At 38.8% G+C, this 25,048-nt stretch overlaps 1 protein-coding gene across 2 annotated transcripts; it reads left to right on the top strand.

The window, feature by feature from the left end:
• Positions 1-1,970: 1,970 nt before the first annotated feature.
• Positions 1,971-24,402, top strand: mmel1 (membrane metallo-endopeptidase-like 1). 2 transcript variants are annotated; one of them, XM_007549819.2, is made up of 24 exons: positions 1,971-2,187; positions 6,291-6,467; positions 6,710-6,754; positions 7,861-7,920; positions 8,069-8,230; positions 8,319-8,399; positions 9,961-10,056; positions 10,566-10,684; positions 11,539-11,604; positions 11,730-11,864; positions 12,437-12,526; positions 13,719-13,855; positions 13,944-14,037; positions 14,117-14,245; positions 16,260-16,358; positions 16,435-16,518; positions 16,593-16,696; positions 17,022-17,080; positions 17,761-17,880; positions 18,018-18,151; positions 18,251-18,316; positions 18,443-18,538; positions 19,203-19,279; positions 20,548-24,402. In XM_007549819.2, the coding sequence occupies exons 2-24, from the start codon at positions 6,311-6,313 to the stop codon at positions 20,645-20,647; spliced, it is 2,310 nt and encodes a 769-aa protein (XP_007549881.1). In that variant the 5' UTR covers positions 1,971-2,187; positions 6,291-6,310; the 3' UTR covers positions 20,648-24,402. The 2 variants fall into 2 exon arrangements, with proteins under 2 accessions (XP_007549881.1, XP_007549873.1); XM_007549811.2 differs by lacking the exons at positions 1,971-2,187; positions 6,291-6,467; positions 6,710-6,754 and having other exon boundaries at positions 7,590-7,920.
• Positions 24,403-25,048: the final 646 nt, after the last annotated feature.

Genomic DNA, 25,048 nt, shown 5'->3' with positions numbered 1-25,048 from the left:
TAAACTCTTATTAACCTTTAGAGTTGCAGTTCTAAATTAAACTGTATATAATGCTGAATAAATTTGTCTAAGTGAGGGAGCAGATTCAGTAAAATAATACGGAGGTCCAGATTGGTTTTCTTGGCTCGTTTATGGAACCGACTCTGGCTTCTGCCCATTTTAGCTCCACAGTTTCTCAGATAAGTAAATCTGGGCAGAACATCAATGTTTGGTTTTTCACTTTGGATTTGAAGAACTCAGCAAATTTTAGGAAAAAGAGTCATCAGGAGGTGCTGATCAACCAATCAGAAGAAGGCATGGATAACACTACAGATGTATTACATGACATACATTAATGCCATTGTTTTTCCCAACCACATTATTGACTAGAGTCCAAAAACGTCAACGCTATCATGCAGCTTCCTGCCTGAAGCTGCATTATTCTTTGGCTTTTAACTCCAGTGAGATTTAGTTTTACCTAGTTTTGTTTATTTGTTTATTTTAGAGAAGAAAAGAAAAAAAGAAAAGAAAAGAAAAGAGAAGGAAAGAAAAGGAAAGAAAGGAAAAGAAAAGAAAAGAAAAGAAAAAAAAGAAAAGAAAAGAAAAGAAAAAAAGAAAAGAAAAGAAAAGAAAAGAAAAGAAAAGAAAAAATAAGGATAGAAAATACTTTACTGAGCCCCTGGGGAGGGCAGAGGGGGGATTGTGTTTGTCCCAGCACACAATAAAAATTAAAATAAGTAAGTGAATAAAAAATAAAATAATAATAATATTAATAATAAAAATGTACAAGAATATTTTTATTCTTGTACATTTTTATGTACAAGAATAAAAATGTACAATTTACAAAATGTAAATTTACAAAATTTACATTTTGTAAATTTGCATTATGTTTGTATATTTGTAACTTGAAGATTTGTCCAGCACTTTGTTTCAACTGAGTATGTTTTAAATACTTTACAAACAGATGTTCAAAGCCCAACACATTAACTAATGCTTATTAATAATAAACTAATGGTTATTAGTTAATTAATAATAACTTAATTGCAGACACTGACAGTCATTCAGGAAAACTTATTTTCTGAGGACATTTGTGTAAAAGATCATAAAAGCAGATTCAGACCTGCGTGGGATAATAAGGTGAAGACTTGTTAAAGGTAATGTGAGGAAACCTGTTAAAATGAGGTTAAAGGTCACATCTGTACATTCTGTGAACTATCCAGAAGTCATTTTCTTCATAGTTTAATACAATTCCCATTTCTGAAAACATTTAACTCCTCAATGTATGTCGCCCTTTCTGCGAATTCAAGTTGAAATGTTGAAATAATTAAACGCCAGTGTAGACACAATAAATACAAGAGAGGAAGCATTCTCTCTGCCTCATGGAATCCATGAATAAATTATTAACTCAGCGGCAAATCCTGACTCCCCGGTGGGTTCCAGTCCATCAGTTTTGTTAAATGACTGCAGCTTCTCCACTTCCAACATCTCAGAGAGATTCCTCTCTGCTGTATGTTCTGTTTGATCAAGATCAAGTTCTCCCAGTCTCTGCTCTTTAAAGCACCTGAGGGAGCGACCATGTGCAAAGCATCTGTCAGTTTTTCTACGTTAGCAGCTAATTGGTTTGGTTAATCAGCCTTGAAATGGGGCTTCTGAATCAATAAGGCAAGGCCAGAGTTCACACCCGATCTCCTCGAAGACCAGCTGGATGAGAACGCCACCCAAAATAAAGCGCTCTCACCCCTCTGTGTTCAGTTTATGAGGATGTTTGTCTTTCCTTTCTGGAAGATTTTTCTGCTCTGCAGCTGCAGACACTCCACAGCAAGAAGAGGAACTGACGCTCACAGCATCCTGTTGACCCCTCGCATATCATAACCGCCTAACGTGCACCTCCTTTATGTTTGTCCTTATCACAGTCATGTAATCACAACCAATCCAGTCCTATCACCTCCCATCTTCTTCCTCCTCCTCCTCCTCCCTCCCTGCCTCTATGCTGCCTCACTTCTTCCCTGAGCAGCAGCAGCAGCAGCAGCGGCGGCGGCAGCAGCAGCAGCAGCAGCACGTTGAACTGGATAACGTCTCCTGCAGCCGGCAGCACAGTCTCATTTCTCCACACACCAGCTCTGAGTGAATCCTCAGCAGGGGTGTTTGAGATATTAGCGCGCTGTGGGGGGAAACGGCTCAGGAACCTCTTCCAACCAACCTACAAAGGTAAGACTCTCGCTCCAAAATACCTGTCGGCTCCCAAAGTGAGAGAGGTTAAAGTTGCTGCCTTCAGGGATCACACTCATGTCAGAATCGCTGCAGTCCAAAAAGAGATAAAAAAAAAAAAAAACTTTCATTGGATTTCTATTTTTAGCTGTTCTCACATCTTTTCTTTTTCGTGTCAAAGTGTAAGACAGAGATGTCAGGGCTTCGTGTTTAGAAGCAGCTTGTGGTCGGTGAATAAGAAGGAGTTTGTAGATTGCTGGAACAGCCTGACCTGAGTTAATCCTGTGTTTTGTTTGCTTTATGGGGAAACGGTACCAGCCACTGATCCCTGTGTGAAACGTTTAGTGCAGATTAATCTAACTCACAGGGAAATGATCTCATTTCTGACCCTGTTGATCCCAAACCTGTTAGATTTGCACCCCAACACCTTGTTGCTTGGACATGTATGGGACATTTATGCTCTTTTTATGCAAGAAAAAAAAATACACAGAATTACTTGAGAACATCTGAGCGCTTTAACTCCTGAAAATGCACATTTATACTTAATCTATTTTGTTTTTGAAAACACTTCCTGCATGTGAAAAATGTTGTTCTGAAGGATGGCATGAGTGCAATGAAATGTGATTTGTTTAACCATATTTTATTTAATCTTTCAACCTTATTGCATTTAAAAGTTAAGAAGCATCTTAAACAATCAACTGAGCATCTGAAGTCCTCTTTACTCTCTAGTATGAGTTGCGTTTTTTGCATTTTAACATTTTGTTCCACCCTCTCCTGTCGCTCCTGAGTAGGATACTCCCAACAAATCTTTTATCTAGTGAAACAAAGGTGGACAGAATGAAAATGTCAGCTCTTTTGTGGCTAATACTATCGCGCTTCCGCTCCAAACCCCCCTGACAGACTCAGAAACACAAAAACATTGATGATATGACGATCCTGACGGCGTTTGGTGGATTATCCTCACCGTCTGTCCCTACAGCTCAGCTTAAATGGGCTTAGTCATCTGAGCTGAGCATACATTGTATGTCGTTGTGATAATTTTACATAGTCTAGAAATTTCTGCGCTGAAAAACAGAAGAAGTAGCAAATCAGGCTCATCATCAGAAAGTGGAGAGTCCAGAGTTAATGGATCATTTTCTGTATTTAATTAATTTGGCTCAAGCATTAGATTTTAATGATATTTTTAGGTTGTGAATTCAGTTGTCTGACAACTAACTCTTAAAGCATTTTAAACTTATTCTTAGGATTTTGCAATGAAAAATGTTTGGATTGTTTTCACAGTTTTGGGCACATTGTGTTTTAAAATATTCACACCCCTTCGACTTTTCAGCATTTTGTTACTTTACAGCAGAAATCTTCTAAACTAGGTGGTTCATAATTGAGAAGTTAATGATGAAGCACTCACTGATTTTAAATTTAAAAAACAAAGTCTGGTGGGGTTTTTTATCCTGTGTTTTGATTCCATCTTCATTTGTTCTGATGCCTCTACCAGCTTTCTGCATGCTGAGCCTGAAGTTTTTGATTAATCTTCCTCACAGCTTACAGTAGCTCAGTCAGGAGTCAGTTTATGCCATTGATCTCAATTGAATCCAGGTCTAGACTTTGACTGGGCCATTCTAAGACTTTAGGGTTGTTGTGAACTTCTCTCCTTTTTCAGCCTCCAGTAGGTTTTCTTCTAGCATTTACCTCCGTCTTTCTCCCCACAACTTCCAAGTAATTTCACTGTCCATGCTGAAGTAAAGCCTCCACACAGCATGACACAGCCACCACCATGTTTCACAGTGGGGGCTGTGTTCTCAGATTGCCGTGCAATGTTTGCTGACCCGTAGTAAACTGCAAACAAGACGTCTTGTGGCTTTCCTCCAGACTCTTTTCAATTCTCCACATTTGTGGAGTGCAAGACTGCAACCAGAAGAGAAATGTTTAGAAATGTTTCTGCAGTTGTCATGAGCCTTTTGCCTTCTTCTCCAATTAATGTTGAACATCCAAGTAATGTTTGAAGTTGTGCCATCCTGTTACTGATTAAGTGACTTTGAAGGTCAGTTGGTTTTAGAGTGAAGGGATTTCATATTTTTCTTCATAAAATGTTTAGGAAACCAAATATAATAAAGTCTAGCACATTTTGTGAGTTTAAAGTTCACAAAAGTACAAGTTTGTGGATATAATTTGGCTGTAATTTTCAGAAAAGTTTGAGTTTGCTTAGTTTGGATTCACATATCGTAGCAGCTGAAATATAACAGTAAAAGTTATCGTTCTATTCTTTTTTTGAAGGCTTATTACTGTTTGTGTTTTGGATGCTGAATTTACAGGATGAACAGATTAACGTTGTTTATACCAGTAACAGCACTGAGCTGTTTGGAGTCTCTTTTTTTATGGGTGTTTTGTGAGTTTTAATCTCTTATTGGCAAAGTTTGGAGATGTCTGACCTCTGTTTTAGTCGGATTATGGAGTGCTATAAGTAGCTTTGACTTTCTGAATGTCATATTTTAATTTATTGGCTTATATAGACAAATCAATCAAGTTTGGATGATGTGTCAGAAGCGTCCTGAGCGTGTTCATTAATGTAAATAAATAATCGCAACAAACACTGCAAACACCAGATTACTCAAGTTTACGTTGTTTTCCTGTCTTTAATGTGACGCAGCAGGATTGTGACTGACCCAGTCTGAGGATGGCAGCGGATCCTCGACAGGCTCCATGCCGCCGTGTAATGCCATTTCTGTGCCCATGAGTATTCATCAGCAGGGACTAATGGGGCGCAGCAGTGTGAACCTCTGATTTACCGCCTGGCCACTGGCAGACCTAATGATAGGGCAACGCTGCTGGTTATGGAGGAAACAGGTGCTGCTGAGTGAATAGATAAAGAGAAACACTCAGCGACTGGTGTTGTTGTTTTGTCCTCTGCACAAGCGCTCATTTGCAATATTGTGCTCACACAAATGTAATTATTATGCACAGAAATTAGCTTGCTTGAAGCAGAGTTACAGTTTTATCTGTTTATGCGTCTGCTTGAGGGCCAAAATGGGGCCAAGTACTTTATAAATGGTCAGAAAAAGTAAGCTCACATTTCCTTTGTGCCAAGGTGTTTCCAGCATGAATGCCACATTCGGAGGACAATCAGCCGGCTCTCTCAGAAACAAAAGCACACGCTGAGCGACAAACCAGAAGTTTCTAAATCAGCTGCTGCCCATGTAATAATTACTAAGGAAGACTAAAGGTTTCAAAAAGTTCACCCAGGAGCTCTGAAGTCATCCCACATCCCAACTTCAGCCTCATTGTTGAGAGGTTGATGGATATGAGCCAAACACAGGCCAGGCTGTTCATCTTTTTGAGAGGAAATGCAAATAAATGGTAAAAAATCTCTATAGACACAAATGACAGGATGTTTTTTATGATCTTGATGCTCATTTCACTTCTTGATGCAGCATCCATATTGTAATCTTTTATCTTATGGTTGCTTTGAGCCAGAGGTTTGGTCGTTTGGATCCCCACTAGCCAGTACCGTAACAATGCCTGCTCTTCCTGGGATCCACGCCATAAAAAAAGCATTTATTACAAAAACAGTTACACACACTTAGCATAATAAGTGCGTGTACGTGTGGAGATTCAGTTTCATAATCATGTCTATTCGCCTTTGAGTTGTTGTGTCACAAACCGGATTTAATGCAACTTATGTCACTTTTTCTTTTAAATAGTTTTATTACATAAATCTTCAGCTACTCCTACTAGCTAGGATTCGACACAGCGTGTTTTGATTCCCTCTGACGCTTTTACAAAGTTTATTTGACAGAAACGAGGAGAGCTGAAACTTTTACAGCCTCCACTCATTGTGCATTCAGCAGCGACGATCGAGGCAGAAATAATCTGGATCTCTCTAGAAAAGAGCATCAGTCTGTGTTTGTGCAACAGGATGAACTCTTGAAGTTGTTGTAGGTGTTCAGTTGTGTGCAGCTGAAGCTCACTCGCTCCAGGTCAGCTGGCACTGTTTACCGATGGATCACTGCCTACACACGCAAACACTCACACACACACATGCAAACACACGCGTAGCGGTAGCTCTGTGCCTGGATCATCCCACACTTTCACGGTGTCTCTCCCGCCAGAGCCGGCAGTTTGGAGGAATATGGGCAAATCGGAAAGCCAAATGGATATCATGGAGAAATCAAGTAAAGCTGTGAAGCGCCGCTGGACTGTTGCAGAGATCAGTCTGTCGGTTCTGCTGCTGCTGGTGAGCTGTGCCTTGGCAGGGCTGGTCGTCCTCTACACATCAGCTGTGAAAGGTAAAAGCTCTGTCACGATCACGCTGCAAACGTCCAGATGAGGAAGTAATAATCAAGCAGTTTACGTCTTGTTTTCATGAAAAGGGTAGTATAATCACAGAGCGGATTGAAGCTAGTACCAGAGAACAATAATAATAATTATCCTGGCATCAGTAGATGTTTGATATAGAAATGTTGTCTTTAACTGATGAAAATCTGAACAATTCAATGCTGAGAATAATGTTGCTTTTATCCCTCATCAGAACAATCAAACAGGCCGAGTGTTTCCAGGAGTTCAACAGGTGAAGGTGAGTCTGATGCTGGAAACTAAACCTAGAACAGAGACATGTTTTCATATTCTCTGAAAGCAGGCACATACAAAGCTGGACACTAGGTGGTGCTAGAGCACCTGCACTTTTTCTCTCTGAAGAAAAAAAAATGCCCTTTTGAAATTTAAGAAAACATTTTTACAGTGTATTGTGTGGCAGAAGTTAGTATTTCTGGATTTAAAAACCGATGTTACCAGTGCCCCACATTTTTGTAATTCTGCCTGATCAATCAATCAATTTGTAATAATTTTGCCAATTTATTAATGATAAGGATTTTGTAAAATGCACTTAAAATGCCTCCTGGTTTTGAGTTGATTTATTTTCTTTCATGTCCCTGAACCTTTTTGTAGGTGTTTTTTTAAAAATAGGTGTCTAACAACTCTGGAATAAACTAAGAGATCACTTAAAATGATCAATTTCTCTGGTTTTATTTTTTGGTATATGTTTGAGTAAAATGAACTTTGTTCTTTTATTCTATGAACTACTGACAACATGTCTCTGAAATTACAAGCAAAAAAACGTTGTATTTATTTGCAGAAAATGAGAAATGGTCAAAGTAATGAACAAGATGCAGAGCTTTCAAACCTCAAATAATGCAAAGAAAACAAGTTGATACTCATTTAGAAACAACAATACTAATGTTTTAATTCAGGAAGGGTTCAGATATTAATATTTGGTGGAAAAACCAGGAGGTTTTTTAATGGGGTTCAATGCAGTGTGCTCTTCATTTCTCTAGTGCTGTATATATGTGTGTGTATAGGTATTCTGTTTCAAATTTATCAAATTGTTGTCATCGGTTTTATTTAGACAATCTGGGTTTTTTTTTAAAATGAAAGATCACTTGAAATATTTTCTTGTGCATATGTGCAAACTGTCAGTGAGATTAAGACAGGGTGCCTTTTTGCACTTGAGCCCCTGTCCCTCAAAATGTCTGTGCACGCCACTGCCTGGGAGAGCTTTCGTGGCTGCAGAGCTTGTCTTCCAAGCATCAGCTGTTACACAACAGCATCTTCTCTGTCTCAGCTGGGGTGTAACAAAGAGTCCGCTCCGCTCTTTCATAATTGCTGACACTGTTTGTTTCCCAGGCCAGATGTTTTGCTCCAACCTGAACAACGTGTGCACGACTCCAGACTGTGTCACTGCAGGTGAGATGAGTGCCCTCTTCACCCTGACCACTATTTTATTTTGAAAATAAAGTAATCTCTCATCCCCTGTGAAAACCACATGCAGAGACATGTGTGAATCCTTACTTCTGTCTCTTTTTTTGCCACTCTTGCTTTTCTCTCTGTGCAGCTGCTCGGCTCTTGCAGAACATCGATGACTCTGTGAAGCCTTGTGATAATTTCTACCAGTACGCCTGTGGGGGTTGGCTGGAACGGCATGTCATACCGGAGACGAGTTCCCGCCACAGCGTCTTTGACATTCTGAGGGACAAGCTGGAGATTGTCCTCAAAGGTCAGCGGGGCTTAACCTTTGGTGCCGAGTGGGCCGCAGCATTTGGAGAGCTTCGATAACACAGGAAGTGTTTGTTTTGTTGTTGCAGGTGTTCTTGAGACAGAGAGTGAGCAGGACAGAGACGCCATCAAGAAAGCTAAAATCCTTTACAGCTCCTGCATGAATGAGAGTAAGATTTTCTTTAAATGCAGTTAAGAGGAAACTTTGGTGCTATTTAGATCAGCAACATTCAGCTTTGATTGGAGAATTATAATTCAAAAAGTTCTTATTCGAAGAAACTATTTACATTTACTCAATTACATTTACTTAACTTTTTATGTGAAAAAAGGCTTTTAGAAGTTTGCTGTTCTTGAGTAATTTTATTATGCAGTATTTCTATTTTTACTTGAGTAAAATGTCTGGTTTCTCTTCCCACTGAATGAAGAACAAACATGTTTTAACAAAAAAACATGTTTGTCAGACAAACACCTGCTGTTTTTGTTAAAGTTTTTTATTTAAAGAAACTGATTTGAAAATCATTTTGCCTGATTTTGCTATTTTTTGTTATTTATATAAATTGTTGTCATTTTCTTTCTTAAAATAATCTTTTGGTCTGTCTGATGATGTAATTTTTAAATGTCAAATGATTAGTAATTTTGATCAGTTTCTCAGTACTTGAGTATACTTTTTTACTCTCAATAACTTTAACTTTTACTTGAGTGAAAATATGTCGAAGTGCTAATTTTTGTTGTAAAGCTTTTGCTCGTCTACATATTTCTTCTGCTTTTGCTTTTTCGTCACACTTAAGTGTTTCAGGTCATCAAACACATTTTATTGTCAAGTAAAGATAGCCTGAGTGAACACAAGATGTGGTTTTAAACGGAAATCAATCTGTCCAACCTAACTGGGCCAAATGTTCCTTAAAACTGACAACTGGTTCTTCCATCCAGTGGCAACAAGCGTTTGAAATGGCTGGGAATGAGACTTTACATCACTGTGACCAACTTTTCTTTGCAGAATTGTTTAAACTGCAAAGACCCATCCAATACCGATGGGTTTTGGAGCATTTTAGTAACCTGTTTAAGGTTCCTCCAGAGAAAATAATGGGATGCAAGACCACACTTTGGCATTATGGCGTTATATCTATGTCAGCAACATGAGCTCAAAAGACTGTTTTCTTATGTGCACATACAACAATTTGTGATGTCCTTCTCTGACCTATGTCTGTGTTACGTAAGAGAACCACACCACCAGCCAATCACAGATTGTTTTACGTTTAATCAAATACAACATTTCTAAATTTCTTGAGCTACTATGAGACAAATATCTCATGAGTTTAGAGTCAAATTGACGGCCAGACGTTCTCATTCGAGATTTTCCGTTTGAGAGCAGATTCCACTGAACTATCAGTGACTCTGTTTGAAACCATGAAACAGCAAAACCAGAAGAAATCTGAAAAGAGCAGGGGCATTTTTGCATTGATTTTAGCGGACTTTGTATCGGCAAATGGCTATTTTTACATAACTCCAATCATGTGCAGTAAACGCCCTGATTGGCTCATCCCTACTTCAAGTAAAACAAAAGGTAAACACTGAACTCTGCCTGTCATTAGTGGATGTGTCTGGTGCTGCTGACGGGATCAAACTGGCGCCTGCACATAATGACGTTTCTCAGAATGAAATGTTTCTCTTGAGGTTTTTTTTTCCAGCGGTTCCTGTCAGCTCTTAAACATTTGCCTCTGTCTTGTGCAGGCCTCATAGAGCAGCGGGACTCACAGCCCCTCCTGAAGCTCATCGACAGCATCGGAGACTGGCCTGTGGCGTCAGAGGACTGGAACACCACAACAGGTAGAAATGTGTCTCCTAAACACTCCGACTCATGTCTCCTACTACCAGCTGGCAGCACATCCACACATCATCCCTCCTCAAACACTTGCATTCAGTCAGAGCTCAGCTTGCTATATTTGCGCCCAGCGGTCTGCTGAGTACATGCTTTGTTGGTGGGGTCAAGAGGCCCGTCGAGGATGTTTTTTTGCGACGAGCAGTCAGGTGTGGGTTTCTGGAGGGTGGTTCGTGGGCAGAGGAGCAAGTCCTCAATCAGGACTCTGAAGCAGGCTTTAAATAGGCTGTGCTGCTCATCCTCGTGCTCCAGGCTCTTGCCACTTTAATTAAATGTAATCATGGATGGTGGCTCAAACAGAATTAGGCATGCATAGCTGCATCTGCGCACAAGGATTTACTCAGAAAAGCCCCGTTAATTTGCAGCGGAGGCAGCTAGGTTTCTGCCGCCTTAATGTGATCATTTCCTCACAGCTGCCCACGTGGTTTGAAAGTTTTTGTTCTGGTTTTTACCTCAGGGGAAGCCTGGAGCCTCGAGGACACGCTGGCAATGCTCACGGCTCGTTTCCACAAGAAGGTGGTGCTGGACCTGTACGTGTGGACGGACGACCGGGACTCTCAGCGCCACATCATTTATGTAAGACAGCAGTTTGCTACAGCATTAACAACTAAAAACAACTAATAAGGCTGGGCTTTTTTCCTCGTTTAATGGAATCGATCCAATGTAAACCAAAAGGAAAAACAAAACACTTTATGAGAAGATTTTGTTTTATTTAACCATATATTCTCAGGATTTAAGTAAAATATGCAAAAATGATGTAACAAAATCTCAAAATTCTTTCTGTTCTCTAAATTTAGTTTATATTATAGATATTTGTTTATAAAAAAAAAATCTTAAATAATAGTTTGGACAAGTGAAAAGACTTAGTTTAGAAAAACCGAACTGTGTCACAGTTTAAAAAGTGAATATATATAGAGAGAAAGGTGTCAAAAGGCAGTGGATCAACACAGACTACACAATCACATGTTTTGTAGTATTTGCAGTAAAACAGCAGCATGAGAAAAATCCAGACAAAATGAAAGAAGAAGAAAAGATGGAGGGTTTAAATACATTTGAATGAAATAGTAAACAACTGGAACTGTGGCTTTTTTCTAGAAAACCACAGCTGGCTCACAGGATATGGAGTTACTGAGTTTAATCATTGTTGTTGATAAAGCAAATTAACACTTTTATTTATTCTGGATAATTGTTTGGCTTCTGGTGGATCCAAGGAATGTTTCCAAAACCAAAAACATGTTTGGTACTATTTTAATGCATTAAATTTGCTCTTCACGTGGAAGGTTTATACATTAAAAATTAAAGACTTTCATCTCCTTTCCTTTAGCAACAGCTTTAAAATCTGAACTGTGAAAACTGAAAAAAGAAAAAAAATCCTGATAGCTCCTAGTCCTGTTCTTTAATAGACGTTATTTGTTCTTGTTTTTCTTTAGATCGATCAGCCAGGACTTGGGATGCCGTCTAGAGACTACTATTTTAATGACGGGAACTACAAAAAGGTGACATTTTGCTGAAAACTTCCAAAAACACTTGAAATACACAAAAGTTTGGGGTTTTTGTGAAGAACATGCAGTTCGTACTGAAGTGTGAAAACAAACCAATAACTTCTAGGTTTGTGTCACAGGTTCGAGAGGCCTACCTACATTTCATGGTGTCTATTGCGAAAATAACCCGGGAGGACAAAAACCTGACTCAGGATGACGAGAGAGTCTGGGATGAAATGATGCAGGTCCTGAAGCTGGAGACGGACATCGCTAACGTGAGTGAAGATGTGGACTCACGAAAGTAACATGGAGAAGAAGAAAACTAACATCCAGTCTCTGAAAAAGGAAACTTCCAACTTTTATTTTGTTTGGAGAGAGTTTTTCAGGCTGTGGTGCATGTGACACTACCTCAGCATGCTTTAGTGAAAATTTTCCAGATACAACCGTGAACAATGTTAATCTGATGTAACGTTAAGCCAGAAAGCAGTCCAACCACATTATGAGACTCCAAATGGAAAAACCGAAAGCAGAGGACAATATTTTAAAAAGCTGTATGGAAGCTGAAGACTGCATTGGACTGTAAGACTAAAGAAATGTTTGTAAAGCTACTTTAATCTTCTGTTCAGTTGAAATTTGAAGTAGCGTAGGAGCTGATCCAGTGCTGTTCATTATGCTTTTCTCAGTTCAGGTCCACCATGTTTAAAATTGCAATCTTGAAACATCCTGTTCTAGTTAGATGTGATTCTTTTTCGAAATAAGAAAGTTCAACAAACTAAAGTAAGGTGAAAATGAATCAAAATGTAAACACAAAGAGACTTTTTACAGTTTTCCTTCCGTTTCTGGACAGGCAACATCACCAGCAGAGGAACGCCAGGATGTCACGGTTCTGTACAACAAAATGACGCTTGCAGAGCTGCAGAGCACGTACAGCTTTAACGTGAGTCGCATTTCTCTTTGATGTGCTGCTTGGTGCGTCTGTCTGCTGTCTGTCCATTCATCAATCTAAACCAGACATTTTTCATGCACTATGAAAAAGACACACATTTTTTAAGTTTTAGGTCACTGAGGAAAGTAGTTTCTATTGGCAGAGTAGAGGTGTAGTAGTTTGCAGTCAGGTGTTTGCAGACATTGAAAATACTATCTTTAAATAATTTTGAAAAATCAAAATGTATTTCAAGGTAATTTCTCCAAACACTGCTGTTACATTATGGGGAAATCATCCATAAAATCAGGGAAAGTAGTTTGTACCTCCAAGAGACTGGGCCATCCTTTGAACCAAAGCAAAACATGTCCTGTACTGACATGAAGGAAGAAGCCATTATTCCAAAAGCAACATAAAAAGCCAGCTTAGAGCTTGAAAATGTCCTCAGAGACAAATACCTGAAGAGTTAGAGACATGCTCTGTAAGCTGGTGAAACTAAAGCTGAAGTCTTGGGCCACAATGACTCACGTTATGTTTTGTTGAAAAAGGGGGAAAGATGCATGCCTGAGAACACGATCCCAACTAGGAAGTACGGCGGTGGCAGCATCATGTTTGGGGGTGTTTTCCAACAGGAAGAACTGGTGTACCCCTCAAGTACATGGCATTACGCATCAGCGCAGTTTAAAACACTAAATATCACCTTTACTAAACTCTACACAAGTGTATGTTCACATCTGACATTAAAGAAAGTAAAAAAACAAGAAAGAGACAAATTTAGTAATCCCAGGTGAAGTCCAACAAAACTATTAATCTTCATGCAGTTTAATACCTCATATAATTTCATCCAGCCTCCATAAATGTTTAGCACCCACTGCCTAAAAAATTTATGGAGTAATTTAGGCAGTGGGCGCTTTTGTAGTTCTTTTGTTGTCTGACTGATGAAGAGGAATAAAATCTTGGGTGAATTCTCGTTTCATGCACAGTGAAGAATCACCACGGAAAATGCCAAATGTTCTTATTTTCTCTCTACTTCTAAAATTTATTCACACTTTATCCAGGAAGTTCTCGACTGGAATATTAACTGGTGTTTATCTGTGAGAGTAGAAAATGTTTCACTGTAAGGCTAACACTAGAGAAATATAGAATCATTTATTTGTTGAATAAGAGTAAAAATATTGTAAACAGGTGATTTTTTTTTTCTTTTCAGGGTTTTAACTGGACACGGTTCATAAAAGGTGTTCTGTCGACTGTTTCCATTGATATCCAGCTGGATGAAGAGGTTGTGGTGTACAGCTCTCCCTACCTGGAAAAGATGAACGACGTCCTCTCCAGATACAGCATCCAGTTAGTCCACAGAAAAACCTGGAAGGGGAAATAATCAAGAAACGTTGCGTCAAAGCAACCACAGTTAAACCTTTTGTTCATGTTGCAGGACTATGCAGAACTACCTCACATGGCAGCTCATCACAGACAGAGTTAACAGCTTGAGCCGCCGCTTCAAAGACGCCAGGGCCCGCTACAGAAAGGTCCGAACAGCCGACCGTCGCTCTGCCAGGTGACCCGAGCCTGCTCCAGTGTGAGCTAACTGTGTGCACGTTTGATCAGGCTTTATACGGGACCACTGTGGAGGATGCTTCCTGGAGAGAATGTGTCCGGTATGTCCAGAGCAGCATGGAGAACGCGGTCGGCGCGCTCTACGTGCGCGAAACGTTTGCAGGAGAAAGTAAGCGAATGGTGAGTCTGTCAGGCTTCCGTCTGCATCAGTTTGTGTCAGCGCTAAAGCCCTGAAATAAACACAAAAGGTAAAAAAATAAAATAAAAAATAAGCCTGCAATCATTCAGTCGGCTTGATTTGCAATGCAGTGATTGTAGGAGTGCGACATATCCAATCTGAATGAAGTACATTTCAATAACGTTGCCATCTGTGGAACAAAATGTGGCAACGACAAAGATAGCAAAACCATAGAAAGATGCTGTCTAATCTTTGATAAGCAGGAGCTTTTTAAGTTTCTGTTAAGCAACCATGCACACACAAAACCACATCTAACGGCAGCTGGAGGACAGAGAACTAACATGCATGTCTTAGCTGACGGCAGCATAACTGCAAAGATGAGATGAGCTCAGGATAACCAAACTCCTGAGACATGAGAGAGGCAGAGAGTTTAACTTGCTGTAAACCGTCTGCTCTTCAGGAACACGTGAATGAGTTTCAAATGAGTTGTTTCATTGCAGAAGAGTTAATCATGTCAAATAATGACTAAAAACACTCGTCTTTATGAGGTATTTGAATTGTTTTAAGGGTTCCTTAAAGCTCAATGTTTTGACTCTACACTTTTTTGGAACAAAACACAAACCCTGCACAACATTTTTCCTTTGTATCATTTTATAAAAAGTTAAAATTAAAGGTAAAAATGTACTAAAGACAATTCATCGCAACCAGATTCGCACATTTATCAACACAACTGTAATAAGACTGTGTGAGAGACAGGATGCTTGGAGCTGCATTCATAGTCTGACCACTCCCTCCTTTTTGCACATGATGTAGTCCTCAGCATTACAAACAGCCTTTTTAATTGTCTCATTATCTGTGTCCTAAATCATGAAGGAGGGCACCAAAGTAATTACCAGTTAAGTATTTGGTGAAATTGGGTTTCTTCTTTTTAGTATTTATTGATGCTGCGATCATTACTTTGGGTGCAGTCCGATTTTTATGAGCAAGTGATGAATCGAGGCCATTTTTATGTCCACTCCTTACAAATAATGAGCTCAGATCCACAAAAAAATAAATGCATAGATGCTGAGATGTGAAAAGGGCAGGTCTTCAATCCTGTTAATGGACTGGGTGTATAATGGGTTTACTTTGGACTTTAAGATTCAGTAAATGTACAAAATCGAGGATTTAAATGCTTGCACTTCATCTGCATCCCCTCCAGTTTATTTAAAAGTGTTAAATTAATTTCTGTTTAATTCATCCGACTGACTTGATTTGTTTCCCTTCTTCTGGTTTTATGGAGTATCTGTGGTTTGTGAGTATCTAACCTGCAGCAGCCAGACTGTTCAACATTTATGGGCAGATTTTCCTCCAAAACAAATCAAACTTCACACAAATGTAATTTCTTGTTATTTTTTTTTAAATATTTTCTGAACTGAACAGTATTTGTTTAAATACTCCACCTGCTGCCAACATGTGAGAATGTTTGGAAGACGAATGTGCCTGTCTCTCTGATTAATGTGGCTCTTGAGTTTTTATTGTTTTTACACTGGTGAATGCTTTTATCGTGTTGAAATTTACATGTAAAGTGCATTATAAATGAAATTGTATTTTAATTGTATCATCTCGTGGACATCTTGCTTTCTCTGGAAAGTCCCACTGTCTTTATCACTTGTTTTAGTAATAAAGTAAGAAACAAATAAAGATGAAAATATTCTGTGAAAAGTTTTGAGTTTTGCTCCTCTTGCACTTGATAATTCTCTCTGATTATTCAGCCCGACTCACAGGTTATCTATTAAATCCCACTGATAAACCAATAAATAAATGAATGAAAACATAATAGAGTTTTAAATATGTCAAAATCAAGTGTTTGCTGGACAAGTGTGGCGTTAAAACTGTTTTCATCAAACCAAGGCATGAACCATTTATACTAAGCCGATTATGGAAACACTAATCTATTCTTCTAAATGAATTTAGTATTCCTATGTGCAGCGATGAATGTAAACTGTTTTATATTTTTATGTCTTGTTTTCACAGGTCAGTGACCTCATCAGTAAGATCCAGACGGCTTATGTAGAAACCCTGGAGGAGCTGAGCTGGATGGACGCACCATCCAAAGAAAAAGCAAGAGAAAAGGTACGAAATGAGGAGAAAGCTTAAAAATGTTAAAAATGCTTCAGAAAATCACCCAAGCTGCTTTGACTCTGTGCAGGCAATGGCTATAAAGGAGCATATTGGCTATCCAGACCATATTCTGCAGGAAAGCAACCAGAAGTTAGACGAGGAGTACGCTCATGTAAGTAGAAACCGAGGCTGGTTTCCAGCCTATTCTGTCTGAAATATTGACTTATCCCTGATTTCTTTATGTAGTTAAACTACAGCGAGGAACACTACTTCGAGAACATCCTGGAGAACCTTAAATCTGAAGCACAGAAGAGTCTGAAGAAGCTCAGAGAGCCGGTGGATCCTGATCTGTAAGTGGCAGATTCCTCCAAAAACCCCAAAATGACAGCTTGATGTTCACTGGGATGCTTTAGTGCTTTTAGCTGGAGAACATCCTAAGCATGCAGACAATGCAAACCTTGGCCTCTCTGCTGCATGTATAATAAAAAAGGACGCACTTAGCTGAAAGAATATGCTGCTGATGCTTTTATAGTCAGTGTCTCTGAGCTGAGCATTAAAAGGAGTCGTTTTGGTCAGCTTCCTTTAATGGTTCCACAGAATAATATCTTTATTTTCAAGAGAAAATGTACAAAATGCATTTTTAAAAAAAATGATCCTCTTCACATCTCTCCTCAGGTGGATCATCGGTGCTGCTGTGGTGAATGCATTTTACTCACCAAACAGAAACCAGATAGGTGAGAGGTTCACTGCGATAACAGGGGCCGCGTCAGTGGCTTCCACTGCGCTTTGAGACAACATTCATACATCGTGAACTTTTCCACATTTTGCAGCATTTCACCTGCAAAGTTTGAAGTATTTTTGGGGAATTTTATGTGACAAACCGACACAAAGTGATGTGGGACTGTGAAGAGGGAAGAAAAACATGGAGGGTTTCAGTTTCACAAGTGTGCTTTTGCATTCATACCCCTCTGCTGCCCCTAAATAAAACCCAGAGCACCAAACTTCCCTCATCCATTATGGATACTGTTCTAGGAGCACCTCCAAAGTTTGTTGGCGAATAAAAAGCAACAGAGCAAGAAACACGGCAGACAGGACAACATTTGTTGGGCATTTTAAAGCAGGGTTAAGTTATAAAACAATATTATCAAAAAGTTTGAGCATCTCACAGAGCTCTGAACACTGAGCATCATCATGCGCACACCATCTGTTTGGCTGTGAGGATGTGATTCCTCAGCCATCCTAAAGACACCTGCAGCTTTATTTCCATGCAGTTCTGAAAAGGCTGCACCATAAAAACACTTGAAGATATTGTTTGCAGCAAAACCAAAAGTGGAAAAGCTTACGAGGTTTTCAAACCCCTCGGTCAGTTTTCACTGCAGCATTCAATTCATCCTCTTCTTTTTTCTGTGTCCAGTGTTTCCAGCAGGAATCCTGCAGCCGCCTTTCTTTAGTAAACATCAGCATCAAGCTCTTAACTTTGGGGGAATAGGAATGGTTATCGGACATGAAATCACTCATGGATTTGACGACAACGGTGAGATTAGTAGCAATGATTTACCCCAGATAAAATGATGGTGATAAAAAAAATGTTGCTCCAATTTTATTTAAATGCTGCCTCTGATGTTTACATGCATCATGTTTGCTTACCTACGACTGACGTCTTGTTTTCAGGGCGTAATTTTGACAAAGATGGTAACATGCTGAACTGGTGGAGCAATTACTCTGCTGACCACTTTAAGGAGCAGTCACAGTGCATGGTGCAACAATACGGCAACTTCATCTGGAACCTGGCAGGTGGACAAAATGTAAGCCTCCTGTTTTTGGCCGAGTGTTTCTGTTTTGACAGTAATATCCCGCATTATGCAACCACCGGAGGGTGTTTATGTTTGTCTGGCTGATTGCAGGTTAGTGGAATCAGTACTTTGGGGGAGAACATTGCAGACAATGGAGGGGTTCGTCAAGCCTATAAGGTAGATGTCAGCGGCCTAAAAAAGCACATGTGACTGCTTGAACTTCAACAAGTAGCCCCACGTATCTCATAATTAGCCGCCTGCTGACCTGCAATGGGTTTTCTAAGTGAAGGTGTGTGTTTACAGGCTTATCTGAAGTGGGTGGAAACAGAAGGCGAAGAACCTCGGCTGCCTGGTCTAGACATGGATCATAAACAACTATTTTTTCTAAACTTCGCTCAAGTAAGTGACGAGGAAACATGAGCTAAAACAAAGAGTATAACAGAAACTAGGGCTGGACAATAAATCAATAACAATATATATTGCGACAGACACGTGATCGGTATCAATATATGACATTCACTAAACTCTGATCAAGAACCGCACAGCATTCTGGGAGATTTAGACAAAGGAACGGCTTTAGCTGCTCAATCTCTATCAGCCAGCTAAACAAGGTCGGTGGAATCAACTCACTCATTCTTTGGTTACCTAGCAACTCGCTCACTCTTTGGTTACCTAGCAACAACCTGTTGAGTAACTGCCGCAGCAGCAGCAGCAGTTTAAGGTCCCACTATTGTGCCTCATAACTGCTTAAAAATAAAAGAAAACAGCAACAACATGGAGGTCATTCCACCAGCTTGGCAGTATTTCAGATATTTTAAACAACAAACAAATCAATAATCATCAATATGGGCTGATATGAAACGATTACATGGTGAAAGGTTTTCCAGCCATATTGTCCAGCCCTAGCAGAAACGCATCTGTCAGGGATACAAGTCTAGTTTGAGTAAAGTTTGAAAATTATTTCAAACTTTAATTACTTCAAAACATTCAAAGTTATTTAAGAAATAGGAACTGTACGTATGTCTGCATAATAAACTCTGCTAATACAGCTTTATTTGTCCAGGTGTGGTGCGGTGCCTATCGGCCTGAGTACGCCAGCCAGTCCATTAAGACGGACTCACACAGTCCGTTAGAATACAGGTAACATAAACACTGGGAATTTATTTATGCAGCTTGAACTTTTTTCTGCTTTGTCATGTTACAAAAACAAACTTCAATTAGCTTTATTGTACTTTCAAACTTCAAAAATAATCAACATACAGTGCAACTAGCTGTTCTGTGAAGTAGTCAGAGGTTTGCTAAAGAAAACGAGCGATCGAACAGAACCAGGGGCAAGAGTTCAGAGAAGTGTAAAACAGATTTAGGTTGCAAATCTTCTAGCTTTGAATGTCTAACAGAAATCTTTTCAGTCCATCATCTGAAAAATGGAAAAGGTGTGAAAGGGAGGAGAACAACAATCAGAGAAAGAGTCAAAAAGTCCAATAACGACTTTGGAACAACTGCAGAAGATCTGAAAATCTGTGAACAGGATAACTAGTAGTTGCAAACTGCACAAACCTGACCTTCATAAAGAAGTGATAATTAAAAAGTCAAAAATTAAATGACCACAGTGTGAAAAACAGTACAGGGTAGAAGACTGAAACAACATTCTGGGCTCACCAAAATTCTTCAAAAAGTCATTAGATTAGATGAGATTAGAAATAGTTTATTAACTGCTGTAACGTTGAGAATGTTGGGATTTGCAACATTTCCAATCCAGCAAGTAAAAGTTAATACAGATTACAAATGAGAAGAAACAGATAACGATTATTTAAAGAGATTCGTAAGAAGTCACAAATGCTGCAATCTGAAAACACAATCAGTACAACATGGTGATGGCAGCATTAAGCTGTGGGGAAGCAGGGTAATTTAGAGGTTTTGAGACTGGGGAGGAGGTCTGCCATCCAGCCAGCAGAAAGGTTTGGATGAAAACATATTCATGTGTTAAAATGGCCTAGTCAAAGTCCAGATTTATATCTAATTGAAAATCTGTGGGAAGATTTAAAAGTACATTTTCAGAAATGCGAGCATTTTAGTCTTATGATCTGCAACATTGTTGATTCAATCGGATGAAAAAAATGCACTCCACACATTTCAGATTTTTTCATGACAAAACATTTTAAAAGAAGTGGGTTTTTTTCTTCCACTTTATGCACATAAAATCTAAATGAAATATGTTGGAGATGTGACGTAACAAACTGTGCAGAAGAGTCTGAATACTTTGGTAAAGCTTAAAGTGCTCAATCATTTGCTAATTTACATCTCAAACTGCTTTATTTACAAGCTAATTTGTATGGTGAAAATCCTTTTTTTTGAACCTGTCTAACGTTTCTTTTCATTCTTCGTGTATTTGTTCCTCTCGTCCTCAGAGTGCTCGGATCTCTCCAGAACTTCGAGGCCTTCTCAGAAGCCTTTCAGTGCCCGATAGGCAGCCCCATGAACCCCGAGCAGAAATGCCGCGTCTGGTAGAAATCCCCAAACTCTTTACCTTCGGCAACTTAAATCAAAAAAAGTTTTGCTTTTTAAGAAACAAATGATTCAGAATTTATCTGACGCAGAGCGATGACTCAAACTTAGATTCAGACGTGTAGATGTAAAAAGCCTGTACGATATCCTGGACTACACCCTTGTTTCCTACTTGCCTGAGTCTCCTCTCGAGCTGGAAGAGTTGTCTCCTGCTAACGGAGGTCACTTGTTCTTTTTCTCGCGCCCTACTAAAGAAACCAAGTGGGTAGATGAATGAAAAGTCTACATTTAAAAACATAAACCCTCCTGAGAGGGTTGAAGCCTCAAGATTTTGATGAACAAACCATTAAAAAGTATCTTTTATATACATCTTTCTGATTTATCTGGAAACATCTCGGCACAAAGTTGATTTTGTTAGGTCTGATATATTGATTCTTAGGACATTTGCAGAAAAGGAGTATAAAAGGGTATAAAATAAATGAAGGGAGCTTTGCTAAAGTAAAGCTACAGTGAATTAAACACACTCAGAGGGTTTTGGTCACTGTAACGTGAAAACAAATCACCTAAAGACTTTAAGACTGTTAAATCTTTGCAGCTTTAAGTTTTAAATTAGCATTAATACAGAGCTGCAGCTTTCCATATTTTTTACACTAACTGTTTCTCCGTTTCTGCAGACGATTGTTAGCCCAAACTTTATTGCAAAAATCAGCAAGAAACCACAGTCTGCTTTTTTTTGGAAGATGCTTGCAGCCTGCAGCTTTAAAGCTTGTTCAGTACCCATAAAAGTCGTAGATTATAAGTGAGAAGTTCTGCCAGTTTGGACTTTAAATCAAAGTAAGTCCAGAAGCTTGAGGGTGGACGCCTCCCACTTATAGTGTTTTATTCATTCTCACTTGGCCGAACAATTAAAACTTCTGTTCAGCTGCTGGGTCATCTAACTTGTATAATATCTGCTACATACAGAATCCCAGCTGATTTGTTGGGAAGCTTCTCTCCTGAGAGGAAACAGGATTACAGGAGTTTTAGCCTCGGTGTTCGGCCGCCTACATGAAAGGAAACGGAAACTCCTGAAGCTGAAGTCTTTCCCCTTCTGATCTCGCACTGATCAGCTCTGTAAGATGAAAGGAGCGGTGAAGTGTGCCTAAATGAGCGTCCGCCACCGCCGCCGCCGCAGGCAGGCAGCGTCACTGAGGAATGTTGCCATTAAGGAGAGCGGCCAGGACCAGGACTGTTATTTTCTACCCTTATTAGCAGGTAATGACAGGAGAATCAAACCCGAACCAACATCATCTTTCAGATGCTGGCTGAGCAGAACTTTGACAATGGACGGCTGGTTAGAATATTTGCTCTTGGTGTTAAATTTAGGTTGCCTTGGTAAACTGAACATGACTGTTAGGTCTCGACAGAGGCTGCATTATTGAATGTGAACGCCGATCATTTATAGTCCGTCTCTAAGTCTTCACCTCCTGGCAAATACTGTTGTGACACGAATGAGCGGGTAGGGAAATACAGACGACAGACGGATGTCCTCATAAAAGCTGATGTGTGTACAGCTAAATATCAGATGCATCTCAGTAAATCAATCTGTCGTCATAAAGGTACGTTATTTTAGTAATTAGGTTCATAAAGTGGAACCTTTATAAATTTTAATTGCACAGAGAATTATATATTTCAAGAGTTTGTGTTAAATCTGATGTTTATTACAACTAATCCATTGTCTGTACCCACTTAGCAGAGACAGAGGCACACATGCACACTCTGTCTCCTAAAGGCAAACTACAGAAACCATTTAGACAACTTGACATCTAAAACACCCAGAGAGAACTCATCCAGGATAATTCTATACCTGAAAATGTTAATGAAGAAAAAAAATCACAAACCTTAAAGATTGTGCTTATCCGTGTTACTTTGCATCTTTTTTTAATCCTCTATTTTCCTTCCACTAAACTTTCCACTACGATGTGAACAGCCTTGGATGTGAAGGCGATCTGTGTCTTCCCCATTATTTTTTAGGCCGTAACATGAAATTATTATGTTAAATATTTTGTTATTGGTCTTATAAAATAGTGTAAGTTTGTCCAAAGTTTGAATTTAATTGCTAAAATAAACTTTTCAGTGATATTCTAATGTACTGAGATGCAGCTGCCAAGTTAATGTTTGACATTTGGGAAATATTATCCACTTAAAATATAATTATATTTTAAATAAATATTAAAAATGGATGGATGCTTACTCTAAACATTCATATATGATCTGATGCTGGTTGGTGCAACTAGAGAGAAATGTGTTGCCCTCCAAACAAAGTTGTTTTGTTTTTCCCAAATCTTACCACCAATGGATTTACTGATGATGCTGTGTGTAAAGGGGAATAACCCAGATGTTTTTGTTTACCATTAGTTTGTTAAATTTTCACAGTACGCCAAAAATACAGCAACTTCCACAGTTATTGTCCACAGTGTGTAAAAACCTCCCAATGAATTTACACTGGTTGCATAACCTTCCACTAAGAAAGAGAAAAAAACACTTTAATAGAACTAAATTTAATTAGCTGGTGAAAAATTGTATGTTGTAAAATAAAAAAAACATTTGTTTAGTTTTGGTCTTTTCTTTTAAATCATTATCCTGTTGGCAGTGGAAACCCACTTGCAGAGTCCATGAGACATAATTCAGGATGACCTGATTTGTCAAACAGTTTATGATGCCATCTACTCTGCAGGGACTTCAGAAGAAAAATAGGCCCACAGCATCACAGTTCCTCCACCATACTTTACTTTGGACATCAGCATCTTAGTCTCATATGAGCAAAGATCCTATTTTTAATTAAAGTCTTATCCTCCTCATTTGGTGTAAAATCAAGATAAACCTGCATCCTGAAACGCCTACAAACCAGCGGCTAAAGAAATAAACTTCATTATATTTAAACCCCAGGGAAGCAAAGTCCCCAGATACAAGTATAAAAATTATATTTTCTGTGTATTCTGACTTTTTAGGCTATTGTTAGTTATTAATTTCAATTAAAGAAGATATTTTATTGCACTCTCCAGGTTGGAGAGCCTTTATTTTTGTGATCCATAAGTAAGGAAACTCCCTTACGTTTGGAGTTTGTATAGTTTGTAACTGAACACATTAATCTATAGAAAGACTAGCTTTTGTGCTAGGCTAAGCGAAGCTAACTATCAACTAGAACCAGCTTCAAGCATCCTTCTGATTAACTTCTCTTACAAATATTTCCCAAACCGTCAAGCAGAAGCTAAGCCCTAAGCAGAAGCTTGTTATGGGTGGAGGAAACGGAGCTGGAGGCTAAATTCGAAGTTGTGATGCAGCTTTGGATTGCTGGCAGAGGATCAACGAGTTTGATTCTTGTATATTTTTCCTTAAAAGCAGTACAAATGTTCTTGACTGAACACAGAGTTTATATAAAGAAAATGTGTTATTGTTGATTGTGAATAATGCCTGAGCCAAATCAGGTAAAATAGTTTTAAGTTTTTGTCTCACATTAGTGAAAATGTTGCTTTGAAATCAAGTACAAATGCATTTATTTTCTATGTACTGTATTAATCTGTTTCACCTGTACACCATTCAAAGACGATTATTTATCTAAAGAAATATTTATCAAGTAAAATTGTTGCTTTGCGAGACTTCAGATGTAAAAGATGTTTCTATGAATGTTCCTGCTGCTATGTAATTATCTAGACGGCTATTTTTGTGACTCCAATCTGTAATTATTGCTATTAAAGTGACTGTCTCCACTGGTGCAATATCAAGAGTCTGCTTTATACGTTTGCTCTTTATACATTCATTTTAATGAACAAGTACTTACCAGAATAAAAAAAAGACAAGATTTCAATCTTTGTTGAGCCTGATTCATTGGTAGCTCTGGATCCACTTCCAAATACTGTAATTAGCAATAATTACCTGCGATTTAAAAACTTCATTCACATTTGATATGAGAAACATCCTGCATAATTCAACAATTCACCTTTTCTAAAAGAATGTTTCAGACATTTGCCCATTTGCGTCCAAAGTCGTAGTTTGCACAGTGTTAAAAAATAAAAATAAAAAATCTCATTTTGTAAAGGCAACAGTAAAAAGAGAACAACCAAAATTCAGCTGCATTATCCACAAAATAGTCAGGGCACTCATCAATAATCAATAACTGAAGAAAATGTGGGATAACAGTGACGTTAGAGAAAGCGGATGTTTTCATACCAGTTTGCCACGAGCCTGACAACAACAATGAGGAAGCAGCAGGCAGCTAATTGTGTCCTACATGAGACAACAACGGCCTTTACTCTCTACATGTCAGGAATAAGGATTTGAGTTGCAGGAAAAAATACATTATCTCAAAAATCTCCAACAACCTTGTTGAAGAAGGTATTGGTGTTTGACAAAACAAAAATATTT

The sequence above is a fragment of the Poecilia formosa genome, unplaced genomic scaffold (assembly GCF_000485575.1).
Source record: "Poecilia formosa unplaced genomic scaffold, Poecilia_formosa-5.1.2 Scaffold2, whole genome shotgun sequence".
In the NCBI taxonomy this organism is placed as follows: domain Eukaryota; kingdom Metazoa; phylum Chordata; class Actinopteri; order Cyprinodontiformes; family Poeciliidae; genus Poecilia; species Poecilia formosa.
This window is presented reverse-complemented; position numbering and strand designations above follow the sequence as displayed.

Coding starts and splice junctions, on each gene's coding strand:
- mmel1 (XM_007549811.2), top strand. CDS start 7,605: ATGAAAGATCACTTGAAATATTTTCTTGTGCATATGTGCAAACTGTCA. Junction 8,231..8,318: donor GCTGGAGATTGTCCTCAAAG/GTCAGCGGGGCT, acceptor TTGTTGTTGCAG/GTGTTCTTGAGACAGAGAGT. Junction 18,317..18,442: donor GGGTTCGTCAAGCCTATAAG/GTAGATGTCAGC, acceptor GTGTGTTTACAG/GCTTATCTGAAGTGGGTGGA.